General features: G+C 42.6%; 1 protein-coding gene across 1 annotated transcript in view; it reads right to left on the bottom strand.

Moving 5' to 3' along the window:
* The window catches only part of MICU2 (mitochondrial calcium uptake 2), a 255,667-nt gene that overhangs the window by 25,988 nt on the left and 213,133 nt on the right, over window positions 1-16,546 (bottom strand). Inside the window, exon 7 of the mRNA XM_040426209.1 lies at window positions 10,478-10,528. Coding sequence (XP_040282143.1) covers window positions 10,478-10,528 — 51 coding nt within the window. The remainder of the gene's footprint in view (window positions 1-10,477; window positions 10,529-16,546) is intronic.

Raw genomic sequence — 16,546 nt, 5'->3', positions numbered from 1 at the left:
TAGGAAAACCGTCTCAAAATTAGGAACTTTACAGATGTTTGCAGGGTTTTTTCCAGTACAGACATTTAAGGCCTCTTTCACACGGGCGTGTGCGCCCCGTTGCCGTATTGCGGACCGCGTTTGCGGATCCGCAATACACGGGTGCCGTTCCGTGGGCATTCCACATCACGGATGCGGACCCTTTCACTTCAATGGGTCCGCAAATCCGGAGATGCGGAACGGAACCCTACAGAGTGCTTCCGTGGGGCTTCGTCCCGTACTTCCGTTCCGCAAAAAGATAGAACATGTCCTATCTTTTTGCGGAACGGCCGGATCACTGGCCCATTCAAGTGAATGGGTCCGCGATCCGCTGCGGCTGCTCCACGGACTGTGCTCGTGCATCGCGGCCCGCAATTTGCGGGCCGCAGCACGACCATGGGGCGCACACGCCCGTGTGAAAGAGGCCTAAGGCATATCCACATAACATTAGGGGGCCTTTCTTTCCTGATAGGTGGACCTGGAGATCTGAACTAGCGATGAGTGAAGCAAGCTTTGGATCCTAGATCTGAAGTCGCTTTGCTCAAAACTTCGGTTTAATGCTGTACAGAGATCCGTCTCTGTACAGCATTAAAATGTATGGCCTCAGACGAGGCGAAGTCAGTTATTCTAGAAGTCTTGGATCCAAACTGGCTTCGGTTACGATTGCTACTTTGGAACCGAAGCAGAGTTCAGATCCAAATTTTAAAATGGTTTTCCAGTTTAGAAATCAAATACCGAATTTATACACCAAAGTCTTCCGAGACTTCAGGAATAACTGACTTAACCTCGTCGGAGGCCATGCATTTTAATGCTGTGCGGAGACGGATCTCCGTACAGCATTAAAGCGAAATTTTGAGCGAAGCAACTTCGGATCTGGGAACCGAAGCTCGCTTCGTTAATCCCTAGTCTGAGCGATAAGGAAAAAGGGGGTCATTTATCAAACTGATGTAAAGTAGAACTGGCTTAGTTGCCCATAGCAACCAATCAGATTTCTTCTTTCATTTTCCAAAGGACCTGTCCAAAATGAAAGGTGGAATCTGACTGGTTGCTATGGGCAACTAAGCTAGTTCTACTTTACACCAGTTTGATAAATGACCCCCAAAATTTCTATATAAACACTAAACCACATTTGCTTTAGGCTACCTGCACAGTCACCACTGCTGGTCGTAAAACCTGGACGAAAGCAGTGTATAATGTGATGGAAAAAATTAATCAAGCCAGCAAAGGAGGCAATATGAACAATACATTAGTAAGTGCCTTGTTTTAACTTTCTCTACATGATAAATGCTATTTGCTGAAGTGAGAAAACCCCTTTAAGTAGTTCTTTGACACATTAAAAAGGGTTTTCTCGGGATTAAATACTGATGACCTATTCTCAGGAAAAGTCCTCACTATCAGATCAGTGAGGGTCGGACTCCAGGCACCCCTGCCAATCAGTCGTTTGAAAGGTTTCTTCATAGTATACCAAGCACAGCCATGTGCATTGTATGATGGCTGTGCTCAGTGTCACATGAATGGGTCTGAGCTGCAGAAGGGTCATGTGACTGATGGCTGTGACATCATAGGCCAAGGAAGAGGCTGTAGCACTCAGCTGAGCACCGCAGCCATTTCCAACAGCTGATCGGTTGGGGTGCTGTGAGTTAGACCCCACTGATCAAATATTGAAGACCTATCCTGAGGACAGGTCAGCTGTACTTAAATTATCAGACAACCCCTATAAAATGTCTCTAATAGATAGCACAGCACTGTTTGACTTGTGGGGGTCTTCTTGCTGGGACCGCAATCAGCACAAGGTCTGCAGTGCTCCTCTGAGCAATGTATCCCTTGCATTGCTTAAACAGGAAAACTTGTTGAGCCCAGGGGGTAGTCTGTCCCATTCATTTGAAAGAGACTGATTATGCTAAGGAAAGAAGACCATCAATGTTAAAGATTTAGGTGAAAAAAAACTATTAAAAACTAGTAAGAATTGTAAAAAAAAAACAAAAACAAAAAAACACACTCGCATCATGGATCCTTTCTGCTCCTGTTACGGCACTGCCCGTTCCCCGCTTTTCTCGACTTCCTGGTGCAGCGATGATTGCCTATCCAGTGGCGTGTGACCGCTGCAGCCAATTACTGAGTCGGGCAACATTGGAAATTGGGAAGGGGGGAACCATTTGGGGAGTATTGCTTATTATCTCTACAGCATTCTTAACAGTTTTAAAAATATTTAAAAAGTCCCAGAGAACCCCTTTAACTTTTATTAAATACAACTGCTTTCTATAGAAACATATCTTGGCCATTAAAGGTGTTAAGCATTACTAATAGCATTGGCATTCTAGGGGGGGGGGGGGGGGGGAGCAGCGAAACCTAATTGTACATAGTAAAAAAAGTGAGGTAAGAGAGATCATATAGCAATTATTTTCATCCCATCATCCCAACCGTTGCAAACCAGATGGTAAAACACACAGAATAAAGCCTTTCAATCCCTTAAACACTGAAACGCAGATCTGAACTGTTAACATCACATGCAATATTTTGTCGAAAGATGTACAATGGCCTGGGAAGGAAACTGTAACATTTCGAGACGTCTGTCGGTGTCTTACATTTCCTCGTTTTTCTTTTTTTTTTATCCTTTTTGTCCATGCACTGCAAAATAAATAGCTGGAGAGAAAACACACACTTCATGTCAACTTCTGGGACTCTCCGAGAGCGGCCTGGACGCAGACTCGGTTCTGTCACCACTTGCGTCGGGGCATTCTTTGAACAAAATACACCAGGCAACATGAAGAAAGAGGGGAAAGAAGGAGGGCAGAGGTATTTCAACAGAACTATTCTTATGACATCTAAATAGCCCCTGTGTCTTTTATCCCGCTGAAGAGGTAAGATGAAAGATGAGAATCTTTTCATGAGACTTAATACTAATGGTTATTTAGCTTTCAGCATATCTCCAGAAACCAAAGCCATTAGTTCAGAGTGGGTCTTCATGCTTATTGCATACGTGACATTTCAAAAATTTTATAGTTCTAGTGGTGGACATTAACATTAGTCTATTATTAAGCCCACCAAGGACCCTTCATGTGAATATATTTTCTTTTTTCAGAATCTACCAAAAAGATTTTTTTTTTTTGATGGCATCAAAACGAAACCACAATTTTTAAGGTTTTGGGCATTAATTAGGGAAAAATGGATAAAAATGTGAATTTTTTTTTGGTTTCTCTCACCACACTTTAATGTGGTTGGTATAAACAAAAACTAAATGAATCCTCTAATTCTCCCGAGTATAATGATATAAATTATGTACGGCTTATTTGTCACCTGATTTAGTGCATATTCACATGAAAAAAAATGGCCATTAAAAAAGGATACACTTTCAGTTTTTTATGGCCATTTTGCATCAGAGCGTGCATCCATTTTCTGTCCGTTTATCTGTTTTTAATGGCCTTTAAAAATTTAGGAATTTCGTTTTTTGATTTTTTTCGCATCCCATAGTGTTACCCAGTATAAATAATGCTCCCCCCAGTATAAATAACTCATTCCATAGTGTCCTCAGAGTAAATAATGCCCCCATGGTACATGTATTGCTCCCCATAGTGCCCCCAGTATATATACTGCCCCCTCAGCTGCTCCACCCCCGGGAGTGCTTACAGATCCCTTATTTAAAAAGAAAAACAAAAAAAAACCTCATCCACTGATTTAAATAAGGGCCCGTCTGGCCGTAAAAATGGCCCAAAATAAGATATGTCCTGTTTTTTGATGGCTCTTATTTACTGCCCGTTTAAAAAAACAGCCATGTGAATAGCCCCACAGACTTTGATTCTGACAAAGGCTGTCACGCGGCTCTTTTTCACCGTCATGTGAATGAGCCCTTAGTCATTATAGCCCAGAACAAAGGCTCTAAGCATGTCTGCCATACTTAGCATGTAAACGGCTACAACTATTTGGTTAAAGGGGTTTTTTAGGCCAGGTTATCTTTTTAGCCCAGATATTTATGGGACTTGTTTTGCTTCTGCACTTCCTTGGTTAGGGGGTGTTAGTAGCTCTGTCGAAAGCTCCAACGTATATATTCCACCAGTGCACTGTTCCTTGCTTTCTCTTCACCACCTAGTTCATTTAGGATCCACCCCTCGGCAGTCATCATGTACATGAGTGGGCTCAAGTGATGGCTCGGACTGTGATTTGCATGTACCACAAATGTACACAAACCAGCACTTGAACCCACTCATATATGTGATGCCAGTGCTCACGTGCCGTACATTGCAGGAGTCAAAAAAACAGGAAAGATCACATGAAGCATGGCATGTGAACGTCAGTGCCTTAAAAAGAGTGGAATTGGGGTCATGTGACCACTAGTAGAATCACCAAATTGGTGAGTTTTTAAAAACGAGACTACATTAGAAAACTAAGAAATCTGTGATTTTTGTACTGCTTTGTGAAATAAATGTTAGTTTCGGAACACCAGGACTCTCATTGTATATCCTAAAAGTACTGTATGAATTTACTCCCAATCCCACGCCAAATAATATAAATCTATATATCACCGTTTTTTCCCTCTCGATAATATAACGATCTCGGGTAGGGCGGCAGAAATCACCTAGGAGGTTCCTTTTCAGTATAAGGGCAGATAGGGAAAGGGCAACAAATGTAAAATGGAGGACAAGGATTATTCTTTTGTGGATTTAGGAAATCTTCATTCTGCGTGAGACATTGCCAATATTGGTAGGGAATGACTTTTACAATGGATGCGGGATACTTAGTGTAACTAAACTAAAAAGTTTGGATCTTAGATCTTTTTGTTGCTATTTTCTTAATTTTATGATTATTTGACAGCAGTTGAGCCATTTTAATGACAAGGACTGAATTATTTCAAGTCGTTACAATGGGCCACCTGGTCTGGGGAATTGCAAAAGCATTCAACCATCAAATTATACAGATTGCAGACTTAAAGGGGCTGCAGTGGCTTGAAAAAGTATTCATACCCCTTTTCCACATTTTTTCACGCTACACGCACAAACTTGAATGCATTTTATTTAGATTTTATGCAATAGACCAACACAAAGTAGCAAGTACTGTATGTGTGAAGTGAATATGATACATGGTTGTCAAAAGTTTTAATAAAAATCTGAAAAGTATGGTGTGCCTTTGTATTCAGCCCCCCTCCCCCCAAGTCAATACTTTGTAGGACCACCTTTTAATGCAATTACAGCTGCAACTCTTTTGGGGTATGTCTCTACCAGCTTTGCACATCTGGAGGCTGCCCATTCTTGTATGCAAAATAGCTGAAGCTCAGTCAGATTGGCTGGAGAGCCTCTGTGAACAGCAATTTTCAAGTCTTGCCACAAATTCTTAATGGGATTTAGGTCTGGACTTTGACTGGGCCATTCTAACACATGAATATGCTTTGATCTAAACCATTCCATTGTAGCTCTGGTTGTATGTTTAGGGTCATTGTCCTGCTGGAAGGTGAACCTCCGCCCCAGTCTCACGTCTTTTGCAGCCTCTACCAGGTTTTCCTCCAGGATATTCCTGTATTTAGCTCCATCCATCTTCCCATCAACTCTGACCAGCTTCCCTGTCCCTGCTGTAGAAAGGCATCCCCACAGCATGATGATGCCACCACCATGTTTCACGATGCTGATGTGTTCAGGGTGATGTGCAGTGTTAGTTTTCCACCACACATTGCGTTTTGCATTTAGGCCAAAACTTTGGTCTCATAGACCAGACCTTCTTCCACATGTTTGCTGTGTACCCTACATGGCTTGTGGCAAACTGCAAACGGGACTTCTTATGGTTTGCTTTCAAAAATGGCTTTTTTCTTGCCACTCTTCCATGTGGAGTACACAACTAATAGTTGTCCTGTGGACAGATTCTCCTACCTGGGCTGTGGAGCTCTGCAGCTCCTTCAGAGTGACCATGGGCCTCTTGACAGCTTCTCTAATTAGTGCTCTCCTTGCCTGGGCTGTCAGTTTAAGTGGATGGCCATGTCTTGGTAGGCTTGCAGTTATACCATACTCCTTTCTATTTTCGTATGATTTTAAAAACCATGTATCATTTTCTTTTCACTTCACACATACAGTACAGACCAAAAGTTTGGACACACCTTCTCATTCAAAGAGTTTTCTTTATTTTCATCACTATGAAGGCATCAAAACTATGAATTAACACATGTGGAATTATATACATAATAAACAAGTGTGAAACAACTGAAAATATGTCATATTCTAGGTTCTTCAAAGTAGCCACCTTTTTCTTTGATTACTGCTTTGCACACTCTTGGCATTCTCTTGATGAGCTTCAAGAGGTAGTCCCCTGAAATGGTCTTCCAACAGTCTTGAAGGAGTTCCCAGAGATGCTTAGCACTTGTTGGCCCTTTTGCCTTCACTCTGCGGTCCAACTCACCCCAAACCATCTCGATTGGGTTCAGGTCCGGTGACTGTGGAGGCCAGGTCATCTGGCGCAGCACCCCATCACTCTCCTTCATGGTCAAATAGCCCTTACTTTCAAAGTTTTCCCAATTTTTCGGCTGACTGACTGACCTTAATTTCTTAAAGTAATGATGGCCACTCGTTTTTCTTTACTTCGCTGCTTTTTTCTTGCCATAATACAAATTCTAACAGTCTATTCAGTAGGACTATCAGCTGTGTATCCACCTGACTTCTCCTCAACGCAACTGATGGTCCCAACCACATTTATAAGGCAAGAAATCCCACTTATTAAACCTGACAGGGCACACCTGTGAAGTGAAAACCATTTCAGGGGACTACCTCTTGAAGCTCATCAAGAGAATGCCAAGAGTGTGCAAAGCAGTAATCAAAGCAAAAGGTGGCTACTTTGAAGAACCTAGAATATGACATATTTTCAGTTGTTTCACACTTGTTTGTTATGTATATAATTCCACATGTGTTAATTCATAGTTTTGATGCCTTCAGTGTGAATCTACAATTTTCATAGTCCTGAAAATAAAGCAAACTCTTTGAATGAGAAAGTGTGTCCAAACTTTTGGTCTGTACTGTACTTGCTACTTTGTGTTGGCCTGTCACATAAAATCCCAATAAAATACATTTACGTTTGTGGGTGTAATGTGAAAAATTATGGAAAAGTTCAAGGGGTATGAATAATTTTTCAAGACACTAACATTGTTAGTATGATGGTATATAAAAGTCCTTCTTCCTTTACCTGGGATTAACCCTTTCTGTGCCAGTGTGGCCGTATTATGGGGCTACAGAAGAATAAAAAAACAAAAACAAAGCTTGCAGTGACTTGCATGGATTCACATTAGATAACTTTTCTAACAGCAGCCTATATATTAGGAAGGATTTAAAGAATTTATAGCTGCAAGAGCGTGTCTAAGGTATTAACGTTATATTTGTAGATTCAGCTCTATACATGACTCAAAAATTCCCCCGTCTTTTGTGTTCCTCGGAAATCTTGGCCGATTAGCAGTACTGTCCTGTAATAACACCTCTACGCTAGCGAGCGAGGAAGCGGCTTCGTGCAGAGCTCTCCAGTATATTGATGGCAAGGAGACACATATAAACAATACCCATCTTGGCTTATCTGAGATGACAAAGCCGATCCCTGCATTTATTATAAATATGCACCGACTTGTTTGCTAGTCACTTTATCAGCTGGGATTCCAAGGTGGGATTGGCGGACATCCAAGCACAATGTTAGTGGGAGTAGCACTTCAGTTTTAAGTTCTGCAGAACACAACCGTCTTTGAAAAGTAGAAGAAAGAGAAAAAAAAAGCTCTTGACTGCTGCTGGGAGAACGACAAAGAATATAACCTTAAATGAACGCACATTCTTGTTTTTTATGTGAAGATAAATCTTTGTGTGCATGAAAGTTTCTAATATTTAGTTTCATATAATTTCATGTCATGATGTACCTTAAAATTAAAGCTTCCAAAGGGATTCTATACTTTTACATTAACGAGCCTAAATTAAAGTAGAATCACTTTGAAATGAGCAGTATGGTGGCTGGGTTTGAATCCAACCAAGAACATCTGCCTAGAGTTTTGTATCCTTTCCCCATGTTTGGGTGGGATTCCTCAAGGTTCCTAGGGCAGAATTACTAAGACCGGAGATTCCTACACAGATTATGTCTTAGCTATATAAGGCTACATTTAAATCTGCGTCAGAGGCTCAGTTCGGGGCTTTTGTCACAGAGTTTGTCAAAAATAGTGGAGAGAACAGTCCAGGATGCTACAAAAATGTTCTCCTGAATGGAAACCTAACGGATCCCATTATAGTCAATGGGATCTGTTAGGCTCCGTTCCTGTCGGCACTTCTATTATAGGAGCAGAAGAATGGAAATAGATAATGCTGATGTGAAAGCAGCCTAAGCAAAAAAAAGCAATGGGTTTAAATGCATCAGAAGAAGTTATTTGTAACTAGAACCCCAAAAATGGCCTACAGTGCTGTGAAGGTTGACTGGAAATCTCCGACATAATGCGGTACAACTTATCAGAGGTAAGGTTAGGCTTGGTTCACTTCTGCGTTCTGAGTCTACATTGCAGATTCCATAAAAAAAATGCTGGCCAAAAGAGCAGACAGCATGGCGGGAACCTGCTGGACCTCATTATAGTCAATTTTTCCATCACATTATACACTGCTGAAGTGAGACAACCCCTTTAAGACAATGGAGGATTAAAGGGGTTGGTTGGATATGTCATAAATGTCTGTGAAGAATAGACTTTCAAAAATAGCCGCGCTAGTGTATGCTGTTATTTCAGAAGTCACAAAGCAGTGAATGGAGAGGATACTATGCATGCGTGACCACACCTCCATGCATGGCTATGGGACTTCCAAAAATAACTGGAGCATTGGCTCTGCTATTTTCAGAAGTCCCATAGCATTAAGTGGAGAAAGCTGTGCATGCATGGCTTGATCTTCATTCACGAGGCGGGCCCATTCTTGAGATAGGACCGATTCCCAAAGGTGGGACCTGCACCTATTGGACATTTATGGTGGCCCGACAGCAGAGGCAGCAGGTTTTAGGTTGGAGAGAGAGAAGCCTTAATTCAGTTTGAAAACATCTGCACTTTCCTCTCAGTCATTAAACTGAAACCAGCCAGCCATGAGTCAATTCCAAACTTGACAACACTGCATCTGCTGCGGCACAGTATCTTCAGTTCATGCTACGTCTTGTTTTATCAAGTTGCAAGAGAGAACAATGTTGATGGGAACATTGCTTTGTTCAAACAATGGTTTGTGAAAGCTGCACATGGTTCTTATCTCAGACGTTCCTCAAGGCTAGCTGAAGAGCAACTGAAGTAATCTGCATGAAGCCTCAGCACTGAGCTCCTCTCCACTCATGTCTGCACCAAAAGAAAACAACTGGGCTAAAAAAACAGCATACGCCCTGAGTTAATTAGATCCCCCCCAGAGGCCTGGAAATTCAGGGAACCGGGCTTAACAATACAGGTGGAGGCGATACCAGGTAAGGCTAGTTTTACATCTACGTTTAACCGATCCGGCAGAAGAACAGCCTGCTGGAAGTCACTGCTGTTCACCGCTGACCACACGGACTCTAATGGAATCCAGCCAGTTTTCGGCATAAGTGCCAGGTTTCGGACGGACAAAAACCAATGCACTGAGGGCTGGACTAGACCGGAGCTGCCTAGCAGGGCTCAACAGTTCCCACTAGAAACAGTGAGGGACTGGGAGGGAAAGTAGAGGAAAGACAGACTTCGCTCAACGGCTTCCAAATTTTTACGTTTTTAGGTTAGCTGCAAAACCAATCCTCATATACTGCATGGTCACATCGGGAACAACAAACTACGATGCAATCTTCCACATACCACTGGGCCCTTCCCCCCACATTCTTCTTTATGCACTTCATTATTTCCAGTTCTAAATACAATAAAAGCAGTATAAAAAAAATCTATTCAAAAGTCAAATATAAACCCAATAATTACTTGCCATCTGGGTCTCTGTAATAATAGCACAAAAATCAGACCTGTGTGCCTACAGCTCTTATTTCACTCTGCCCAGATTGGCAAGAATCTGGGATGGCAAAAGATTTATTCCATTTCCTCTTCTTGATTAAAAAGGAACCGTAAATCTTGCCACATTGACACGTACTGGATTATGTCTGTATGGTGCGGGGTTCCCCAACATGTGCATATATTACTGTTTTCAGGAACGTAAAGCAGGGGGTCAAATGAGGGCAATTAAACAGATAGATACAGTGATAGATAGATAGATAGATATGAGATAGATAGATAGAGATATGAGATTGATAGAGATATGAGATAGATAGATAGATAGATAGATAGATAGATAGATAGATAGATAGATAGATAGATAGATAGATAGATAGATATGAGAGAGATAAATAGATATGAGAGAGATAGATAGATAGATAGATAGATAGATATATAGATATATAGATAGATATGAGATAGATAGATAGATAGATAGATAGATAGATAGATAGGAGATAGATAGATAGAGTATCTTGCACAGGAGAGATTTACCTGCACGGAGTCCGTCTTGAGTTCATCTTTTGTGCCAAGGATCTTCTGCAACTACAACGTGAAAACAAATAAAAAATATTTCCATGAAGTATAAAACGGAGAGCGATGTAAGAGGCATAGTAAATTCTAAAAGTCAGATCCATTGTCAGGGTGGGGTTCTGTGGCTCCACTACTGGTGGACATAGTTCTGAGGTCCACCCTCCATCTATACAGAACACGTGCACATCCTCTTAACTGCATTATGATGTTAGCAGACATCATTGTATAGACAGGACGCATTATTAAAGGGCTCCTGATATTGATGACCTATCCTCAGGACGGAAGTGTCTGTAGAGCAGCACCCACCTACATAAATGGCCACACCGGTAATGCAACAGCCGAGCCACGACCGCAGATCCTCAGCAGTCGACCTTATAGCAAATGAAGAGAGGTAGCGGCAGCATCTCCAGTGAATCCTTTATTGGACGGACTTTACAGAAAGTGTGCCATAAAATCAAGCAGCAATGTTTTGGCTGTATCCCAGCCTTTGTCAAGCCTGGCTTGACAAAGGCTGGGATACAGCCGAAACGTTGCTGCTTGATTTTATGGCACACTTTCTGTAAAGTCCGTCCAATGAAGGATTCACTGGAGATGCTGCCGCTACCTCTCTTCATTTGCTATCCTCAGGACAGGTCATCAATATCCATTCGGTGAGGGTCCGACACCCAGCACCCCAACCAATCAGCATTGGTACTAGCATTTTGAATAGAACAGGAAGGACAGCTCCGTTCAAAGTGTAGTGCCCGTGCTTGGTTACTGCAGCTCTGCTCCCATTTCCCATTCATTTCAGTAGGAGTGTAGCTGCAGTACACAGCATGGCCACTACATGGTGAACGGAGCTGTGCTTCCAGTTCCATTCAAAGTGCTAGTTCCAGCGCCAGAGGCCTCAGGGAACAGCTGACCGGTGGGGGTGCGGGGTGTCAGACCCTCACTAATCAGACATTAATAAGGCTACTTTCACGCGTTTTGGCTTTCCGTTTGCGAGATCCGTCATGGGCTCCCACAAGCGGTCCAAAACGGATCAGTTTTGCCCTAATGCATTCTGAATGGAGAAGGATCCGCTCAGAATGCGTCAGTTTGCCTCCGTTCCGTCTCCATTCCGCTCTGGAGGCGGAGACCAAAACGCTGCCTGCAACATTTTGCTGTCCGCTTGACGAAACTGAGCCAAACGGATCCGTCCTGGCACACAATGCAAGTCAATGGGGACGGATCCGTTTTCTCTGACACGATCTGGCACAATAGAAAACGGATCTGTCCTCTATTGACTTTCAGAAGTTCATGACTGTTCCGTCTTGGCAATGTTACAGATAATACAAACGGATCCGTCCTGGCACACAATGTAGGTCAATGGGGACAGATCCGTTTTCTCTGTCACAATCTGGCACAATAGAAAACGGATCCGTCTCCTATTGACTTTCAATGGAGTTCATGACGGATCCGTCTTGGCAATGTTACAGATAATACAAACGGATCCGTTCATGACGGATGTATGCGGTTGTATTATTGTAACTGATCCGTTTTTGCAGATCCATGATGGATCTGCCCCCAATGTAAGTGTGAAAGTAGCCTAACCTATCCTAAGTACAGGTCATCAATATCAGGAGTCTGGAAAACCCCTTCTATAAGGTCCAATAGGAGGTTATTTGTGAAAAGAATCACCTTCAAATGGGGTTGTCTTCTGCTGGACCTTTATATTCTCATCACTGTGTGAGAGACAAGTCTACAGAGGATCCGTTGTGGGCCCATAAATAATAAAATTTTTCAGTGTTACTTAAAGGGGCTGTCTCACTTCAGCAAATGGCATGTATCATGTACAAGCCTCTTACTAATGTATTGTGATTATCCATATTGCCTCTTTGCTGGCTCGATTCCTTTTTCTATCACATTATACACGGCTCGTTTTCATGGTTACGACCACCCTGCAACCCAGCAGCGGTGGTCGTGCTTGCTGGCTGGGACCGCGAGCGCGCACACAGGCACGCATGCGCAGCAGCGGCCACCTCATATCTGCGCTGCAGCAGTGGTCGTAAACCCTGGATATAAGCACTGTATAATGTGATGGAAAAATGAATCCAGCCAGCAAAGGAGGCAATATGGACAATCACAATACATTAGTAAGTGCCTTCTATTAACCTTCTCTACATGATAAATGCCATTTGCTGAAGAGACACAACCCCTTGTAGTAACACTGAAAATGTGCATTATTATAGAAAGCACCTAGAGCGTTTCCCAGCGAGCTTGATCATAAACTTTCCTATCAATAGTGACTCGCACACAGAGTTAAAAATATCAACGCATATAAAAATAATCCACACATACCTTACCGGGTGAGTCTCATTCCTCAAAGGTCAGCAAGAATAAAAATTGGCTTGTGGTTAAATTATATTATATGAAGACATTTCTGGTGCGCAGGGCCGCGCAGGACATTTTTCCTATGCCATTAACATGGGCAGTGCTTTTATTTGAGACATATTTAGAATTTTTCCCCTTGGTAATGAAGTGAAAGCATGCGAAACAAAGGTAGAGCAGGAGGTTTAGACAGAAAGTGTCATTTATAAAATGTACTTTAAAGGGAGTGAATCACTTTATTTTTTATCATAATTATAAACACTGACATGGAAAAGGATCTAGGAATTTTAATAAACAGCAAACTAAGCTGCAAAAACCAGTGTCAGGCAGCTGCTGCCAAGGCCAATAAGATAATGTTTGCATCAAAAGGGGCATAGATGCCCGTGATATGAACATAGTCCTACCACTTTACAAATCATTAGTCAGACCACACATGGAGTACTGTGTACAGTTCTGGGCTCCTGTAAACAAGGCAGACATAGCAGAGCTGGAGAGGGTCCAGAGGAGGGCAACTAAAGTAATAACTGGAATGGGGGACTACAGTACCCTGAAAGATTATCAAAATTAGGGTTATTCACTTTAGAAAAAAGACGACTGAGGGGAGATCTAATTACTATGTATAAATATATCAGGGGTCAGTACAGAGATCTCTCCCATCATCTATTTATCCCCGTGACTGTGACTGTGACGAGGGGACATCCTCTGCGTCTGGAGGAAAGAAGGTTTGTACACAAACATAGAAGAGGATTCTTTACGGTAAGAGCAGTGAGACTATGGAACTCTCTGCCTGAGGAGGTGGTGATGGTGAGAACAATAAAGGAATTCAAGAGGGGCCTGGATGTATTTCTGGAGTGTAATAATATTACAGGCTATAGCTACTAGAGAGGGGTCGTTGGTCCAGGGAGTTATTCTGATTGCCTGATTGGAGTCGGGAAGGAATTTTTTATTCCCCTAAAGTGAGGAAAATTGGCTTCTACCTCACAGGGTTTTTTGCCTTCCTCTGGATCAACTTGTAGGATGACAGGCCGAACTGGATGGACAAATGTCTTTTTTCGGCCTTATGTACTATGTTAAATCTTTTCGGAAAGTTTTTTATTTTGTGGCTGTATATTATTATCATCATTTTCTTAGATGATTATGGGGGCAGACATTTTTCCTTGACCTGTGAAAAGCAGTTCTGGAAATTTGCTTTACAGCAGCAACATGGAGGTAACAGGCCTCAGCATGTCGCTCTACCCCCATTTCGGGGAATACTAGATCTCCTTATGGAGAGAGTCTAAGCGGCGTGAGGAGTCTTATAGGCCATGCAATGCTCCTCTGGAATTCTGGGAAGAGGGAATGAAAAGGAGCTCTTAAAGGGGTCGTCTCACTTCAGCAAATGGCATTTATCATGTAGAGAAAGTTAATACAAGCCTCTTACTAATGTATTGTGATTGTCCATATTGCTTCATTTCCTGGCTGGATTCATTTTTCCATCACATTATACATTGCTTCTTTCCATGGTCACGACCACCCTGCAATCCAGCAACGGTGGTCGCGCTTGCACACTATTAGTAAGTGGCTTTCTATACATGATAAATGGCACTTTATGAAGTAAAAAAACAAGGGGTGGATTGGCCATAGACCCTACAGGTAAATTTCCCAGTGGGCTGATGCCTAGGAGGGCCACTCAAGCCCTTCTCACGACTGCCAGCCGGGTACATAATGATTTGATCTGGTCAGCAGCGCCCTCCTTATTCAACTGTATCGACGTCCTCAGGACAGCAATACAGTTCAATAGTGTGGCGCAGGTGGCAGTATTTTGTGCTGCAGTGCGGTATTTGGTTCAGCTGGGGCGTTATATTGCTCTTTCTACTTCTGTTGGCCCTGCCTTATTATGTTGCCTTGCTTTCTGTCAATTTGGACCCACCTGCAAATATGGGGACGCTTTTACGTTTTTTTTTCCAGGGCCACTTTTAGTTTCCAGTCCTTCCCTTTAATAAGTGGTGTGCGTCTCTTTACACCGATGCATCTCGTGCGAACGCGCTGGAGATCAAGACTGGCGTTATGAAATGCCGGTCCTGATAAATCTCCCCCATAGTTTTTAGAACACAACCATTATAGTAGAACATAGAAATGTCAAATATTTCTGTGCAAAATCTAACAATAAGTGAGTCCACGTAGGGGGCAGTAAATCAGATAAGCCTCCCCACTGAACAGTAGCATCTTAACATACTTGAGGGTACGGAATATATACAGTCTACCACTCCTCCGTGTTCGTAATGGAACTTTTTATACACAACTATAATTTGTAAGAACTATTGCCGACCTGCCTGTAATTCTTTTTACCTAAATTTCCTGTCATTTTCTGCTAAGGAGAGGAGGCCGGAAAGAGAAGGGAGTCCATATATCTACTTGTCTGATTTAGTGCAGTGAGCAGGTTAAGCAGTAAGTTATCATAGCCACAGGTGATTTAGTCTGGTCACTGCTTGTATATATATGTCAGGTTTACCCTATCAACCAGCAACTTTAATATCAGAGACATCCAAATAGTGTCTTGACCGCTACAATATTACCAAATGAACATAGAAAACAAGATTTGCGCTCTGTCGTGTAATTTCACAGATATAAACTGTCAATGGATTCTAATTTTATTATTAACCTATAGCTTCCAGTCTGTTTTTCCTTTGCCTTTGCTCCCACAACGGACTCTCCTCTGGTAGCAGGAAGCTAGAATTCTTAAAGGGGTACACCCAGGTCAGCCATTCATGGCTGAGACTGCAATAACCGTCATATGCGGTGGCCAGGGTTACGGAAACGGGCTGTTCTTTGCGTAACTCCAATATTAGTAAATGAGTACGGTGTTTTGGAAAAATTGTAGCTTGTGCACACGACCGTATGTATTTTGCAGTCTGCAGATACAGATCCTGTCCGTGTCGCTTCCGCTTTTTGTGCGGACCCATTGACTTCAATGGGTATGTGGTTCGCATTTTGTGGCCAAGTCTAGGACATGTTCTATCTTATTGCGGAATGGACATACAGTATGAATGCGGAAAGCACACGGATCATCCGTGTGCTTTCCGCATCCATATGTCCGTTCCTCAAAAAAAAAGAATATGTCCGCAAAAAGCCAACAACGAAACCATTGATGTCAATGGGTCTGCAAAAGAACCGCGGACCGCCAAACAGATACAGTCGTGTGCATAAGGCTTATCACAGGAGCTACTGAGAAAAACGAAGCTTGCTGTATCAGTCTGTTTCTGCAGCATCCATTCACTTGTATGGGCGTTACAGAAAACGCGCAACACAACCTCCTTGGCTACTAGGCGGTATTCAGATCTGAGCCTCTTTTCAAGGAGTGTAAAACATTGCATGATTAAAACGAAGTACGAGAGGGGGCGGTGCATGACACGAGGACTGATCTATACTAGGCAAAAGGAAATGCTTGACTGCATGTTTCGTTGCATTCCTCCAGGGAAATCGCCCTTCCAATCTGATACTGGGCATGGAGAGATGGAACTGCAATGACGCCCAGCAAGTAGTGTGCACAGAGGCACTTTCCAATTAATAGGATCCATGCAAGATGCTCGCTGGGCCTCGGATGGTTGCCTTAGAAAGTATACCTCCCAGCAAGCAGTTGCATCTCTCCATGCCTGATGTCAGATTGAGCAAGCCTGGAAGGACACTAATAAGGAATATTGA

This window comes from Bufo bufo, chromosome 3 (genome assembly GCF_905171765.1).
Source record: "Bufo bufo chromosome 3, aBufBuf1.1, whole genome shotgun sequence".
NCBI classification, from domain to species: domain Eukaryota; kingdom Metazoa; phylum Chordata; class Amphibia; order Anura; family Bufonidae; genus Bufo; species Bufo bufo.
This window is presented reverse-complemented; position numbering and strand designations above follow the sequence as displayed.